Genomic DNA, 16,557 nt, shown 5'->3' with positions numbered 1-16,557 from the left:
CTTTACTCTTCTACTCCACTAGATTTCAGAGGGAAATACTGAACTACTGTTTACTTCACTATGTGTTTGACGGTTGTAGATACTTTGCAGATTCAGGTGATTACAAAGTATAAATCAACTTATAATGATGTGTTATCTATTAAGCTTCCCAGCAGTATAAAGTAGTTTGACTCCATCTTTACCAGCTGCAACATTAAAGAGATAAATCAATGCATCAATAATTATAATACAGTAATATAATATATGATTCTAAAATGGACCATTCTGCATAGAGTACCTTTACTTTTGGTACTTCATACTACATATTGTGATGCTAATACTTTTGCACTTTTACTAAAGAAACAAATAGAATGCAGGACTTTTTACTTGTAACAGTATTTACAAACTGTGGTATCGCTGCATTCACTTAAGTACAATATATACTTCTTCCATCTCTGTATATTTGTAGAAATATGTAGAAACATCAGAATACAAGTTTTGTAAAAATATGTTTTAGTCAATAGCTGCATCATGAATGTAAAGTTATTTTTGTTGTGTCTTTGTACCTGTCTATACAGTGGAGGACTGCACGCTAACTAAGCAATATTATTCAAACACAAGGCTGCATACAAAGTTGAGGTACTTGTACTACTTGTAGTATTACCATTTCGAAGTATAAAGTTTCATATACTTCTACTCCACTACATTTAAGAGGGAATTATCGTACTTCTTATTAGTCTGACAGCTATAGTTACTTTTCAGATTACAATTTTTCATACTTCCTGTTCATTGAAAACCATGTACTGTATGTCCATGTATGTGGTGATGTTATGACTCTAAAGGTAACGCCACGTCTACACTGCGCATGCCCGGTATCACAGGTGAACGTTCATTCACCTGACTCGCTCTTCAGCTTGAGGTTTACTTATCATATCAACATGAAAACGTTATTTATGTTGCTGCTCTTCTGTCATGTTGCATCTACAGGTAAGATCACACTGTGACTCTCACCGTTACGCTGTTTCCTGTTATTATTGTCGCTGTAAAACTCGTAACAGTCACTTTGTAAAGAGCGACATCAGGAGTCATAGTTTCACTTTCACTCCGTCACACTGTGTTTATAATAATTCCATTATTCAAACGTGTCCATCTGACACTGACTTCACATGATCAGCCTATGTATTGTTCTCATGTAGGTTACTCGTCAGTGCGTTACAGAACGACACATATGCTGCATTCATGCTTTAGTGGAGGAAAGTAAAAGTTGTTCATAACCTCTGTGTGAAGTAATGTCTGTATCTTTAGGGAGGATAGAGGCTATCCCCATATATTATTGTTTGTAAATCAAATTATATACGACAACTATTACAAGACGTTGACTAGCTAATAATAATAATAATAATTCCCTAAAGTACACAATCGCAAATGAACAAATATCTGCTGTAAGAAGGCCAAAGTTACATGATTTAAAATAAGGCTACAATAAAACATATATTATTATTGTACACGGGCCATCTACATGACTCGTTGCTCAATGCACAAAGTCACAACATAAAATTAGTAACGTTAGTGGGTCTATAACATATTCTTTAGGTAGCTCATTGTGATTTAACATATTTTTAAATACTCCCTTTATTTTGTAATTTACGACCATTAATATCCACAAAATGTTTACAAATTCAGTTCCAATAAACCTTCTTTGTTCTGCAGTGAAACACTCCCTGAAATATTTCCTGACTGCAACTTCTGGAGTCACAAACATTCCAGAGTTTGTGGGTATTGGGATGGTCGATGAAGTCAAGATGGGTTACTATGACAGCAACATCAAGACCGCGGAGCCCAAACAGGACTGGGTGAGAGATTTTATAAAGGATAACCCACAACACATGGAGTTGTATACTCAGAGGTGTTTTAACAATCAGCAGTTCTTCAGAGCCAACCTTGACGGCTTGAAGCAGCGCTTAAACCAAACTGGAGGTAGGTCTGTTTATGTTCATGTTTAACGTTTAGCTGGTGAGATGTAGCTTCCTGTATGAACACATGCCAGTGCTTTTTGATGAAGAGAATATGGACTTTCACTCTGTTTTCCAGCAGATGTTGAGTGACTTCCACAGAGCCAGTAATTGGTGGATCAGCGTGTCTCTGTGGTGAAGATGTGATGTTATGTGTTAATAATCGTCTGTGCTGCGATGTCACTTTCTCCCTCTCTACCTCTCTCAGGTGCCCACATTTTACAGAGGATGACTGGCTGTGAGTGGGATGATGAGACTGGAGAGGTGATTGGTTTTCATCAGTATGGTTATGATGGAGAAGACTTCCTTGTGTTGGACCTGCAGACGATGACGTGGACTGCACCAAGACAGCAGGCGTTCAGCACCAAACTTATATGGGATGCTGACAAAGCCAGATTAGAATACGATAAATATCACTACATCCACACATGTCCTCACTGGCTGAAGGAGTATCTGCACTATGGGAGGAACTTTCTGCAGAGAACAGGTAGATTCATGTGACCTGATGACACTAAAGTGTTCATACGCCTCTTCTGTTTTTAATGTACAGTAAATATGGACATAGTTTCACTCACCTCACTTCATCTCTTTTATTCTTGGCGTCCTCTCCACTTTTATTTTATAACTTTATTCACTTAAAGCTACTAGAAGGAACTTTAACTTTGTGTTGATTCTGGCGGTCCATGTGGACAAAAGCGGTCGTGTTTGTGAGCACCAGGGTCCCTTTAGAAAACCTCTCATTTTACTGCAGCAGAGGTCTGACAGTGTGCTCCATGCACTCCTGGTTCTGGTTCTCCCGTGACTCCATTCCCTCCAGCGGGCCCAGTAACACGGCCTGGGCCTCCAGCAGCATGGTGTTTGTGTTGGCTCCCAGCGGAGCAGCAAGATGAAGCGCTTCTACTGGCTGGAAGAGGAGCCGCCGCTGACGGGTGCAAAGTTCTCCACCTTCCACCGACGCTGGCTCAAGGCCAAAGGCTGCAGGGAAGCCGGATCATGGTCTGTCCGTGGAGCTTCTGAGGAACCTGCATGATTTTATCTAATTTTGTGCTAAATCTGACCCGGTGGCTCAGATGACAAGCATTAAGATTCACTATATAAAAATAGTCAATGTTCCCACTCAGAGGCATCAGTATTAGACTGAGACTGTTTCATAACCAGTTAAAATTCCTCATCGTGACTCTAAGTGAGATCATTCACATCTGCATCTGCTACATGAACACATTTAACTCCCAGTACTTCATGTTGGGATGTTAATATTAAGATAAATAATAATTAGAGCTGGGACCAATATTTATTGATGATTACTGATACTCAGGAATATCAATGAAAAGATTATTGATTTAATGATGAATGGTCCTTAAATTAAAATTCAGTACATGAAAAACATGGTTATTAAACAGTAGCATTTTCACTGATTTACATATCTTTACATTTAATAAATAACATGTTAAGCTTATTAAATACAATGCATTGTAAGGATTAAAGGCTTTGGTTTATAACCCCTCAAAATAAAACAAATTTAAATTAACTGTTCAAGGCTTTTGGAGTTTAAACTATTGTTCTTTATTTCACAAATAAACACAGATTACAAAAACATTACCAATAATTAATAGAGATTTGTGTAGCAGGACTTTATTTTTATTCTCCATTTACATCTCACAACCCCCAGATGTTGTCATTGTTTAATATTAAATATACTATTTATTGCAGTGCCTCACTAGTAGTTGTAGTGGCCATTTGTCGACTTAATCAAACTTAAACAAACAATAATCAAACGCCACTGATGCACCGTGGTCGGTATTCTTACGCAGCCAGAAGAGAGTGGATTGTCCATGCAGGATTCCGATTTTCGTGTTTATTAAATAAAGCAAACAAAACAAGCAAACGAACGAACTAACAAAACTCCTGTCGTGCTGTCTCTCCTGTGATGTGATATGCTGGTAAAAACTATACGCCCACCCCGGTGCATGCTGGTCCTATCCTTCTACTCATATATATAGCAACAGGTGCCCACAGTAATTACCCAAAAAACAATATAACTAAACAAATTACTATTAAAGAGAAAAATGATCTTAATATACAAAACATCTACAATAATTAAACAATACTACTTATAAATGAAATAACAAAATACAATATCAAATAAATAGCTCCAACATGTACTTTATCATCAGTTTCCAATCTCACATAAGACACAGTTCCATAGCCAACTTGACTGGCATCAGAAAAGTGGTGAAGTTGTGCTGTAGCAGGTTCTCCAAAGTCTCTGGGTTTAATACAGCGGTCCACTTTGAACTCAGACATCCTTTGCAGGTCCTCAAGCCAATTAGACCATTGTTCAGAGAAAGAGTGGGGAATAGCATCATCCCACCCCAGGTTTCTCCTACAAAGCTCCTGCAGTAACAGCTTGGCTGGCATACTGAATGGGGCTAGAAATCCCAAAGGGTCATAAAGTGAGCTGACCACTGACAAAATGCCTCTTCTGGTGTTTGGCTGTTCTTGTAATGATGTCCTGAACTTGAACTTGTCAATTTCAATGCACCACTCTAGTCCTAGTGCTCGCTCCATTGGAAGTTGGTCTGTATCCAAATCCAGTTCCACCATTTCTTTTGGTCTTTTGTCCTCAGCGATTGACAGCAGCACTGTGCGGCTGTTGCTGATCCATCTTGAAAGATTGAATCCTCCTTTATGACAGAGAGCATTCAACTCTTTGATCATTTGCAGTGCCTCCTCCTCTGACGCCATGGATTTCAGGCAGTCATCCACATAAAAATTATGTCTGACTGTATTTGTCACTTCTGGAGGGAAATATTGGACATTATCATCTGCAGTTCTCCTCAAAGCATAATTTGCACAACTTGGTGAGGATACAGCTCCAAACAGATGTACTTTCATCCGATACTCCAGTGGAGACTGTGCAGTGTCACCATCAGACCACCAGAGGAAGCGGAGAAAGTTGATGTGCTTTTCTGAGACATGAACTTGATGAAACATGGCTTGGATGTCGGCCATTACTGCAACGGGCTCTTGCCTAAATCGGCCGAGGACTCTAATAAGAGTGTTAGTAAGATCAGGTCCCTGCAACAGCTGGCAGTTCAGTGATGTCCCTTTAAAAGTTGCTCCACAATCAAAAACAACTCTGTTTGCCTTTTCTGGGATGATAGACTCCATGATGAGGGATATACCACACCTCTCCATCACTTTGTTCGAGTTGATCAGCAGGTACCATCTCGGCATATCCTTGAGTTATCATGTTTAGGAATGCGGTGTATTCCTCCTTAAATGGAAGATTCTTGACAAATTTTCTTTTCAGGCTTCGGAGGCGCTGTTCTGCAACACAGCGATTGTTAGGCAAGACACAATTTTCCTGTCTGAAAGGTAAGTCAATACAGTAATGGTCTCCAGTTAATACTGTTGTGTTGCTCATAACATTCATGAACTTGATGTCTTCTCTGGACATTTCAATCTGCTCCTCTGATCTCTCATTAAAGTCATGGTTATACTGTTTAACCAGCATTCCTTGCAGATGTTCCACAGAGATTCGGTTGGCTGTTACAGCAGGGCAGCCACTCTTACTCCTACTGCTTCCGCCACGAAGTGGACCATTAATGACCCAACCAACTCTGGTTCTGACCGCATAAGGTCCTTCATCCTGGCTGTTTATCAGCTCCCAAGGCTCCATTACTTTTGGAGCATCAGTTCCAATTAGTAGCTCCACACCTGCGTCAATGTCGTGGAGCTTAACATCCTTGAGATAAGACCATTGATCAAGATCCTCCTCTCGTGGAACGTTGAGTATAGAAACAGGCATGCTCTTTTTCGTCAAAACATCAGGTAACTCAATGAAATCATTTGTGCTCATACCAGACACTTCAATACCTGACAGAATATGTGCATTTACAATCTTCTTTTGACTCATTGTTCTCAGCAGAATACTGGTCTTTTTACCCTTCAAGTTCAGTTTTCTTGCCAAGTTCTCTGTACAGAATGTGCCGGAACTCCCTGGATCCAAGAAGACATATGTCTGCACCGTTTTGTTACCCCTCTGGCTCTTGACTTTGACAGCGACAACAGAAAAGATGGAATTATCTTCATAACCAGCCCCAATATGGCCGCATGTCTGAGACATGGTGGTTGAGACACTTGGATGGCTCACAGACTGTTGGGTTTGTTGAAAGGTTGTTCTTTTATCTTGCCACTCTATGTGAAGGACTCATGGGTGCTTTTGGTGACACACATTGCAATCCAAGCGACTCCTGCAGTCTTTGCTTGTGTGGCCTACTTTCAGGCAACCAAAACAAATACCCTGTTCCTTGATAAAGTTTATTTTATCACGATGTCCTTTCACTTTAAACTGTGAGCATTTATCCAATGAGTGAGAACTTTGTGTACAAAACAGACAGTTGTGAAGAGAGGAAGACTTGGTCTTGTTTCCTGTGTACTGAGTGATGACTCCTTCTTTTACTGCAGTAAACGTTGGTGGCAAAGCTGCTTCCTTTTTTCCTTTGCTTCAAGTGACTAACGTTGGGGACCTTCAAGTTAGTAGGTTGTGAGTCCTGAACGTTGCCAAAAAGTGGATCTGAGGCAATTCTGACTTGTTTTTCAATGAAAGCAACAAGATCCTTAAACAGTGCTCTCCGGCCACTTCGCTCTTGCAGATCACAAGCAACATTCCCTTAATTTATAAGGAAGTTTCAAGACGATGCTCCTCATATTAGATGGTAGGTCCAGTTCCTTCATATGCATCATTTGCTCTGTTAGATTTGAGCATCCTCGAAGAAACAGGGAAAATGATTGCAATGCTTTAATATCTTCACTTTTAACAGGCGTCCAGCTGAGAATCTTTTCCATATACGCAGATGTAATTTTGTATTCGTTTCCAAAGTGCTCTGCTCGAAGATTTTTGGCTCGGTGGTATCCCTGATCTGAAGGTGTTGACAACTGCACACCAAGTCTCTTGGTTGCCCCCTGGTGTATTGTTCAAGAAAGTGTAAACAGTCACTCCAATTAGTTGTCTTCTCCTCCACTCCATTTTCAAAAGCTCTGATGAAAGACCTGTACTGAAGAGAGTCTCCATCAAACACAGGAATATTTCTTACAGGAAGGACAGAGCACAGATTTTGCTGGACCAGCAGAGCAGCGATGTCATTTTGTCTTTGCATCACATTTACAATGTCATTCTGATGGGGTTGAGGTTGAGGTTGCACAAGTCCTGCTTGATTTTCATTCACAGTTTGTGTTGCTTGAACTGGAGCATCAGTCTTTCATAGCATCTCATCAATTTGTGTGTTTGACCTTTGTTTAGGCCTAACAACTTGTGGTTGTGTTATGGGATCAGACACAGAAATAGCATCCACTTTAACAGGAACAAAGGTGTAGGCATGGGGATTCAATTGTCTTGCTTCTTTGGATTTGTTCCTTTCAAAATAAGAGTTCATTCCGTCCGAACATTTTGAGCCACGCTGGGATGAATTGATTTCCAAGACATGAAGCTTTGCATTTGTAGCTGCCAATTCCGTTTCAAGTTCCAATTGTTCCTTTTCTCTCTTCAACTTATCAGTTTCTTTCTTCAACTTTTCCTTTTCTCTCTCCAACATTTCCTCTTGAGCTTCTATTAAATGTTTCCTTTTTAGAGCAGCAACACGCTCCGTCAGTGCTGCCTTGTCGGCCTCAGCTCTAATGCGTGCAGATGATGTTGATGAAATCCGTGATAGCTGGGAATGTGTCTTTACAGATGTCCTCTTTACACTTGACACATTAGAAGCACTATCTTCAGGGTTTATTTCATCTGCAACACTTTGGTCGTCGAGAGAGTCTTTATTTGGCTGCACATATGGGTGACCCATTTCAGACAGCCAGCATTTTACCTTTTCAGTGAAGTCACAGAACATTGTCATTTTTTCTTTGAAGTACTGATTTTGCCTTGTAACTTCATCTTGAGGTAAAGGTAAGCTCACAAAAGATGTATGCATGTCATTTGCATCTTGGTAACACTTGATGAACGTAGAAAGCTCAGCATTCACTGAATTTACATTTTCATTGGAAGTCATTAATGCACTTATGTTTCTCAAACACTTTTTGGCTTGTTTGCATTTTGCAGTCCTTTTTTGCTGGTACATTTCCGTGTAGAACTCCAAGCCTTTAGAAGTCATTTTAATGTCTCTTCTTGCTGAAGGCGTTTCAACATCCTTCGACTGGACGTCAGACATTTTGAACACTTCTTCCAAACTGCTTGTCGCACATCAATCAAATCCGTCGGACGTGAATGCAGGTAAAGTGCAGCAAAAAACAGCAAAGGTGCTAACAGGCCGATCAGGTCCAATTCACCACACACATACTTAAGTCGGGTTTTTTAATGAATGAAAGCCGCCGATAGTGGTGCGCGGGTGTTGCGCAATGTTCATTTGTAGCGATTCAACGCAGTCAGGTTTAAACATCCAGAAGCATGTACATCACTGTGAATACGGACTTTTAAACTCCACTCGTTTCACCGTCTTCCTATACGGCAGTCGTATCACGTACCCGTTTCTTCTGAGATGTTTCAGCGCTTTGTTGATCCGCTCCAATGCAGTTGTCCCGCTGACGTTGAATCCAAGAGTGATGAATGAAACAATCCTCTTTGATCATCCATACGAAATCCAAAACGATCCAATGTCCAACGATGAGGGATCGGTCCTTTGAGTTCAAGGGCGAAGTTTTGACTTTGAGTCCAAGGGCGAAGTTTTAACTTTGAGTCCAAGGGCGTAGTTTTTACTTTTTGTAGTGGCCATTTGTCGACTTCATCCAACTTAAACAAACAATACTCAAATGCCACTGATGCACCGTGGTCGGTATTTTTACGCAGCCAGAAGAGAGTGGATTGTCCATGCAGGATTCCGATTTTTGTGTTTATTGAATAAAGCAAATAAACGAACAAACAAACGAACTAACAAAACTCCTGTCGTGCTGTCTCTCCTGTGATGTGATATGCTGGTAAAAACTATACGCCCACCCCGGTGCATGCTGGTCCTATCCTTCTACTCATATATATAGCAACAGGTGCCCACAGTAATTACCCAAAAAACAATATAACTAAACAAATTACTATTAAAGAGAAAAATAATCTTAATATACAAAACATCTACAATAATTAAACAATACTACTTATAAATGAAATAACAAAATACAATATCAAATAAATAGCTCCAACAAAACCATTAAAAGCATCAAAACACAAGGCAAAAGAAAAGGAGATTTAAAAACAATTAAGAACATTGATTAAAACATTAAAAACAGTCATTAAAACACTAAAAAGCAGTGTAAGAAATAAAATACAGTAGTAAAATGCAGAAATGCAGGAAATTGATTATTATCCTTGAATCTGGTTCAGTTAAAGGCAGCAGCAAACAGAAAAGTCTTCAATCTTGATTTAGAGGAGCTGAGGGTCTCAGCAGACCTGCAGCTTTCTGGGACTTTGTTCCAGATATGTGGAGCAGAACAACTGAATGCTGCTTCTCCATGTTTAGTTCTGACTCTGGGAACAGAAAGTAGACCGGTCCCAGACGACCTAAGGGGTCGGGATGGTTCTTAAGGAAGCAGCAGATCAGAGATGTATTTTGGCCCGAAACCATTCAGTGCTTTATAAACCAACAGCAGGACTTTAAAGTAAATTATTTGTTGGACAGGAAGCCAGTGCAAAGACCTCAGAACTGGAGTGATGTGATCCACTCTCCTGGTCTTAGTGAGGACTCGAGCTGCAGCGTTCTGAATCAGCTGCAGCTTTCTGACTGACTTTTTACAGAGACCTGTAAACACACCGTTACAGTAGTCCAGTCTACTGAAGATAAATTCGTGGACAAATTTTTCCAAATCCTGTTGAGACATAAGTCCTCTAATCCTTGATATATTCTTCAGGTGATAGGAGGCTGATTATGTAATAGTCTTGATGAGGCTGTTCAGGTTGAGGTCTGAATCTATAACTACACCTAGATTTCTGGCTTGGTTTGTGGTTTTTAACATCAGTGATTGAAGCTGAGCGCTGACTTTCAATCGTTCGTCCTTGGTACCAAAAACAATTACTTCTGTTTTATCTTTGTTTGATTGAAGAAAATTCTGGCACATCCAGTTGTTGATTTGTTCAATGCAGTTACCCAGCCCTTGTATGGGATTATAGAGCCCTGGTGATATAGTTATGTAGATTTGTGTGTCGTCTGCATAATTATGATAACATATTTTTTTGTTTTCCATAATCTGAGCTAGTGGAAGCATGTAGATGTTGAACAGAAGAGGCCCCAGTATTGAACCTTGGGGAACACCACATGTCATTTTAGTCAGCTCTGATGTGTAATTAGCTACAGACACAAAGTATTCTCTGTCCTTCAAGTAGGATTCAAACCAGTTAAGTGCTGTGTCAGAGAGTCCCAGCCAGATTTTTAGTCTTTCTAGTAGTATGTCATGGTCGACCGTGTCGAATGCAGCACTGAGATCCAGTAATACCAAGACTGAACTTCTGCCATTGTCTATGTTTAAGTGGATGTCGTTGAAAACCTTAACAAGAGCAGTTTCAGTACTGTGGTGCTGTCGAAAGCCTGACTGGAAGACATCAAAGCAGTTATTTATGGCCAAGAAGTTGTTCAGCTGTTGAAAAAATGATTTTTCAATTATTTTACTTAAAAATGGGAGGTTTGATATTGGCCTATCATTTTTAATTGTTGTGGAGTCTAAACTAGCCTTCTTTAGGAGCGGTTTAATAACTGCAGTTTTTAGGGCTTGTGGGAAGACACCTGAGAGAAGGGATGTGTTTACAATTTGTAAAAGATCAGTGGTCAAATATTTTTGAAAAAGTGTGTTGGTAGAATATCCAAGCAGCAGGAGGATGACTTCAGATGTTGTATAATGTCTTCTAGGCTTCTACGGTCGATTGAATGAAATTGTGTCATGATATTTGAATGGATGTTATTCAGAGAAGGGGACAACACATATCCTGTGGTTGGTGTGGAGGCACTGACTGCTCGTCTAATTTTCTAAATTTTGTCAGTAAAAAAGGAGGCAAATTGATTGCATGCCCGGATTGGAGCTCAGCAGCTACCGACACTGGAGGGTTTGTTAGCCTGTCGACTGTAGCAAATAAGACGCGTGTATTGTTATTGTTTTTGGTTATGATGTCAGAGAAGAAGGACTGCCTTGCATTTCTAAATTCCAAATTATAATTGCGAAGTCTCTCTTTATAGATGTCACATGTGAACCTGGAGATTTGTTGTTCGCCCCCTGCGCTCAGCTTTCCTTTTCTCGTTTCTCTATTCTGACCAGCGTAGCATTTCTCCAAGGAGATCTTTGCTTACCCGAGACAACCTTCACTTTAGTGGGTGCAATGGCATCAATAACATGTTTAACTTTAGAATTGAAGCCATCGACAAGCTCATTGACTGAGATGCAAGAGAGGGCTGGTGTGGAGAACTTCTGAATAAATAGTTCACTGGTGTTTTCAGAGATGTAACGCTTCGTCACAACCTCGGTTTGGACATTTGTGTGCAAGGAGATTGCACTCTCAAAGAAAACACAGAAATGATCAGAGAGTGCAACATCAGTCACAGCGACCTTGGAAATGTTTACACCTTTGGTGATGATTAGGTCCAGAGTGTGCCCCCTATTGTGGGTGGGTCCTGTTACATGCTGAGTCAGATCATAGTTATCAAGGACACCACATAGTTCTATAGACCCTTTGTCCTGGGGATTATCAACATGGATATTAAAATCGCCAACAATAACAACACAGTCAAAATCAATACAGATTATAGACAGCAGTTCAGTAAACTCATCAAAGAAGGTTGCACAGTATTTAGGCGGTCTGTAAATGTTTTGGAATAAAGCTCGAGTGGAATTCAGAGCCACATATTCAAAATAAGTAAAATGACCAAAGGACATCTGCTTGCATTGAAGAGAATCATTAAATAAAATAGCAACTCCACCTCCTTTCTTATGCACTCTTGTTTCACTCATGAAACTGAAGTTATGAGGTGTTGATTCAATAAGACCAGCTGCACTGTTATCTTGGTTTTACCAAGTTTCAGTTAAAAACAAAATGTCCAGTTTGTGCCAAACAATAAAATCATGATTTTTAAATCCAATAATAATTTCTATGAGGAATTTAAGAAACTATTAAAAGAATGCAATTTCAGTAAAGAGGTAATTATTATGGGTGATTGGGAGGACAAATCATCTAGAAAGAATCTTAAACTGATAACTGATGACTTTGACCTTGTGCAGTTGATCAGTGGGCCCACAAGAATAACAAATTCCTCCAGGACCCAAATTGATTTAATATTTAGTAATATGCCTGAGAGAGTTCTAAAATCTCTCAATATGGTAACTGGTCTTTCTGACCACAATCTGACTCTGGTAGCCAGGAAACTAACCAGCAAGCGTTTTAGGCCTTCTGTCAGAGATGATGAATCTTTTAGAATTCCCAAAAACAATCAAGAAGATTTTAAAAACACTGTTCAACTAATTGACTGGGATGAACTACTGTTGGGAATAGACATTGAGGAAGACAGTCAAAAATTCTCAAAGAAATTAGAGAACACTATTAAGGATTTTAATCGCAATTTTACGCACAAAAATATCAAACACTGTTCCTTGGATTAATGATGATATCTTAAAATTAATGAAAGAACGGGATTGTGTCTTAAAAACTGCAAAAATAAATCGAGCCATGACAGAACATTTTGCTATGCTGAGGAACAAAGTGGTAAAGAAATTAAGAAAAGCTAAGGCAGATTTTTTCCTGACTATAATAGAAAAGGCAAGAGGTAATACTAAAATGATCTGGGATCAGTTACACAAGCTAATGGGACATTTCAACAAAGTAAGGAAGCTGCAGCAACTTAACATAAATGGAAAGCTGTCAAATAACCCACGGAAGTAGCAACAGCTTTCAATCACTATTTCATTGATTCTGTAGCTACTATTGCTAAATGTTTCTCCTCTGAGAAAACACACGTCTGTACAGTAAATTCATTGTAGCTGACCTTCAGCATAAGAAATGTAACTCAATCAGAGGTCACGAGAATAATCAGGTCTCTTAAACCTTCCAAAGCAAAGGATGTATTTGGTATGGATGCAGTTATGCTCAAAGAACTTAACACAACACTAACAGATCCCATCAGCAAAATCATCAACCTCTCAATCTCTCAGAGCATGTTTCCCAGTGTTTGGAAGTCGGCTGCTGTTGTTCCAGTATTCAAAGATGGAGATCCCCTTTCTACCTGTAATTACAGACCCATCAGTATCCTGCCAACAATATCAAAAGTTGCAGAGAAGTTGGTAGCTGAGCAAATGATCTTCCATTTGAATACCAGTTCTTTTGCCCTTCACCCAATGCAATTCGGCTTCAGAGTCAATTATTCTACTGAGACAGCCACCTGTTTCTTCACAGAAAAAAAATCAAATTTCTAATGGACAAAGGGGGAGTTGTTGCAGTTGTGTTTCTTGATCTCAAGAAGGCATTTGACACTGTTAACCATAGCATTCTTTTGTCTAAGTTGCACGGCTACAATTTCTCCTCAGGTACACTTAAATGGATTGAATCGTATTTGCTAAATAGATCACAGTATGTCCAAATACAGAACTATCAATCTACCGCCCTCCACTTGTCCACAGGCGTCCCACAAGGATCTGTCCTGGGCCCACTGCTGTTCTCTTTATATATCAATGATCTGCCATCAGCATGCCCTGACACCAACATCCAAATGTATGCAGATGACACTGTGATTTACTTGCATGGTAGCAAAATGGGACAAGTGGCAAATTAACTCACTAACTCCATGGTTCATGTAACTGCATGGTTAAAGCAATGCTGTTTACAACTAAATGTATCCAAAACAGTGTGTATGTTGTTTACCAAAACAAACTCTGGTAGTGTAGAGCCGGATGTTTTTGTATCTGGGAAGAGGCTACAGGTTGTACCTGACTACAAGTATCTCGGAGTACTTTTTGATTCCAAATTGTCATTCAAATCTCAGGTGAAAAAGGTCTGTAACCGGGTCAAATTTAATCTATCAAATTTCAGGTTCACACCAAACTACATGTCAACAGAGGCAGCTAAGACATACATGCTTGCTATGGTCATTTCCCAGATCACTTACTGTTTAACAACCTGGTCACAGGCTAGCACCACTACTCTGAAACCACTGCAGTCATTGTATAAACGAACACTCAAAATCCTTGATAAAAAATTTGTTCTTTCTCATCATTGCCCTATACTAAAAATATATAACTTGTTTAGTTGGGAGAACATGATTAAATATGTGAATGTCTGTCTCATGTACAAAATTATACATGGCTTGACCTCTCCTCCGCTTAAACAATTTGTGATCACAAGAACAACTGGATATCGGCTCACAAGAGGAGCAGCAAGAGGGGATTGCATTATCCCACTCAGGAAAAGTGCTTTCAGTCAGTCTGCATTTTCAGTACAAGCTGCACTACAATGGAACTCCATCCCAGTGACCATTAGAGAACTACACACATACAGGTCATTTAAATCTCACTTACAGAAATGGTTAGTTAGCACCCAGCTCTGTCAGCACTAGATTGTAACTGTTTCTCTGTCTGTGTTGAACTTCCCTCGATCTGTCTGTTGTCACCTTTCTGTCTTTCTTTAAATTGCCGGTCGACCGTCAACTACCTGCATGCTTGTCTTTTATTGTTGTTTAGCTGTGTCTGAGTGATTTATGTATTTCACATACTCTGCATGCTTTTATGTTTTGTGCCTCTGATGTGGATGTTTTTTAGTTTCTAAACAACTACAGCATAATACTGTTTTAGTCCATGTTTCTATTTTAACATAGTTATCCTTCTTTTTATTTGCTTTGTGTGTGCTGACTTTGATAGCCTCTGTGTTGCATTTCTTGTCTGTACTTGACAATGTATAACAGTTTTATTCTCACTTTTTTCATTGTTTGTGCACGCATTGTTAAGTGTCAATATTGTATAACCTTTTAACTTTAATCTTACATTGTTTTTAGGTTTATTTTGTAACATCTGCCTCTTGGGACTACAGATGAAAAATTGCCTTTTGGCTAACTCTGGCGCATTTGCAGAAATGTTTTTATTAATATGCACTGTCCTGTTCAAATAAACCAATAAATAAATAAATATACATGATTTGTATAAAAATTCAGTTCCAATTAACCTTCTTTGTTCTGCAGTGAAACACTCCCTGAAATATTTCATCACTGCAACTTCTGGAGTCCCAAACCTTCCAGAGTTTGTGAGTTTTGGGAGAAGACTTCCTTGTGTTGGACCTGCAGACGCTGACGTGGACTGCACCAAGACAGCAGGCGTTCAGCACCAAACTTAGATGGGATGCTGAGAAAGCCACATTAGAATACAATAAAAATTACTGCATCCACACATGTCCTCACTGGCTGAAAACGTATGTGCACTATGGGAGGAGCTCTCTGCAGAGAACAGGTAGATTCACATGACCTGATGACACTAAAGTGTTCAGACGCCTCTTCTGTTTTTAATGTACAGTAAATATGGACATAGTTTCTCTCACCTCACTTCATCTCTTTTATTCTTGGCGTCCTCGCCACTTTAATTTCATAACTTTATTCACTTAAAGCTACTAGAAGGAACTTTAACTTTGTGTTGATTCTGGCGGTCCATGTGGACAAAAGCAGTCGTGTCTGTGAGCACCAGGGTCCCTTTAGAAAACCTCTCATTTTACTGCAGCAGAGGTCTGACAGTGTGCTCCATGCACTCCTGGTTCTGGTTCTCCCGTGACTCCATTCCCTCCAGCGGGCCCAGTAACACGGCCTGGGCCTCCAGCAGCATGGTGTTTGTGTTGGCTCCCAGCGGAGCAGCAAGATGAAGCGCTTCTACTGGCTGGAAGAGAAGCCGCCGCTGACGGGTGCAAAGTTCTCCACCTTCCACCGACGCTGGCTCAAGGCCAAAGCCTGCAGGGAAGCCGGATCATGGTCTGTCCGTGGAGCTTCTGAGGAACCTGCATGATTTCGTCTAATTTTGTGCTAAATCTGACCCGGTGGCTCAGATGACAAGCATTAAGATTCACTATATAAAAATAGCCAATGTTCCCACTCAGAGGCATCAGTATTAGACTGAGACTGTTTCATAACCAGTTAAAGTTCCTCATCGTGACTCTAAGTGAGATCATTCACATCTGCATCTGCTACATGAACACATTTAACTCCCAGTATTTCATGTTGGAATGTTAATATTAAGATAAATAATAATTAGAGCTGGGACCAATATTTATTGATGATTACTGATACTCAGGAATATCAATGAATAGATTATTGATTTAATAATGAATGGTCCTTAAATCAAAATTCAGTACATGAAAAACATGGTTATTAAACAGTATTATTTTCACTGATTTACATATCTTTACATTTAATAAAAAACATTCGTTAAGCTTATAAAATACAATGCATTGTAAGGATTAAAGGCTTTGGTTTAGATTCATTACAAACAGTTGTGTCTAGGTGAGAGAGACAAACACAAAGAGACACTTCCTGTCTAAACCTCTCAAATAACTTATTTTAAATATAAACCCTCAAAA

At 39.6% G+C, this 16,557-nt stretch overlaps 1 protein-coding gene across 1 annotated transcript; it reads left to right on the top strand.

Moving 5' to 3' along the window:
* The first annotated feature begins 1,464 nt into the window (after positions 1-1,464).
* LOC142971981 (major histocompatibility complex class I-related gene protein-like) lies at positions 1,465-15,986 on the top strand. Its single transcript, XM_076112733.1, has 4 exons — positions 1,465-1,956; positions 2,200-2,478; positions 2,866-2,987; positions 15,831-15,986. Exons 1-4 carry the CDS (start codon positions 1,647-1,649, stop codon positions 15,984-15,986), a joined length of 867 nt encoding a protein of 288 aa, XP_075968848.1. The 5' UTR covers positions 1,465-1,646.
* Positions 15,987-16,557: the final 571 nt, after the last annotated feature.

Source organism: Anarhichas minor, unplaced genomic scaffold, assembly GCF_050575085.1.
Source record: "Anarhichas minor isolate MPS153535 unplaced genomic scaffold, ASM5057508v1 ptg000051l, whole genome shotgun sequence".
Lineage (NCBI taxonomy): Eukaryota > Metazoa > Chordata > Actinopteri > Perciformes > Anarhichadidae > Anarhichas > Anarhichas minor.
The sequence above is the reverse complement of the archived record's forward strand: the minus strand, read 5'-3'. Positions and strand labels throughout refer to the sequence as shown.

Bases quoted from the DNA above. Each gene is read 5' to 3' on its own strand.
- LOC142971981 (XM_076112733.1), top strand. From the start codon at position 1,647: ATGTTTACAAATTCAGTTCCAATAAACCTTCTTTGTTCTGCAGTGAAA. The intron at 1,957-2,199 runs GTAGGTCTGTTT...TACCTCTCTCAG, and splicing joins GCGCTTAAACCAAACTGGAG to GTGCCCACATTTTACAGAGG. The intron at 2,479-2,865 runs GTAGATTCATGT...GTTGGCTCCCAG, and splicing joins GAACTTTCTGCAGAGAACAG to CGGAGCAGCAAGATGAAGCG.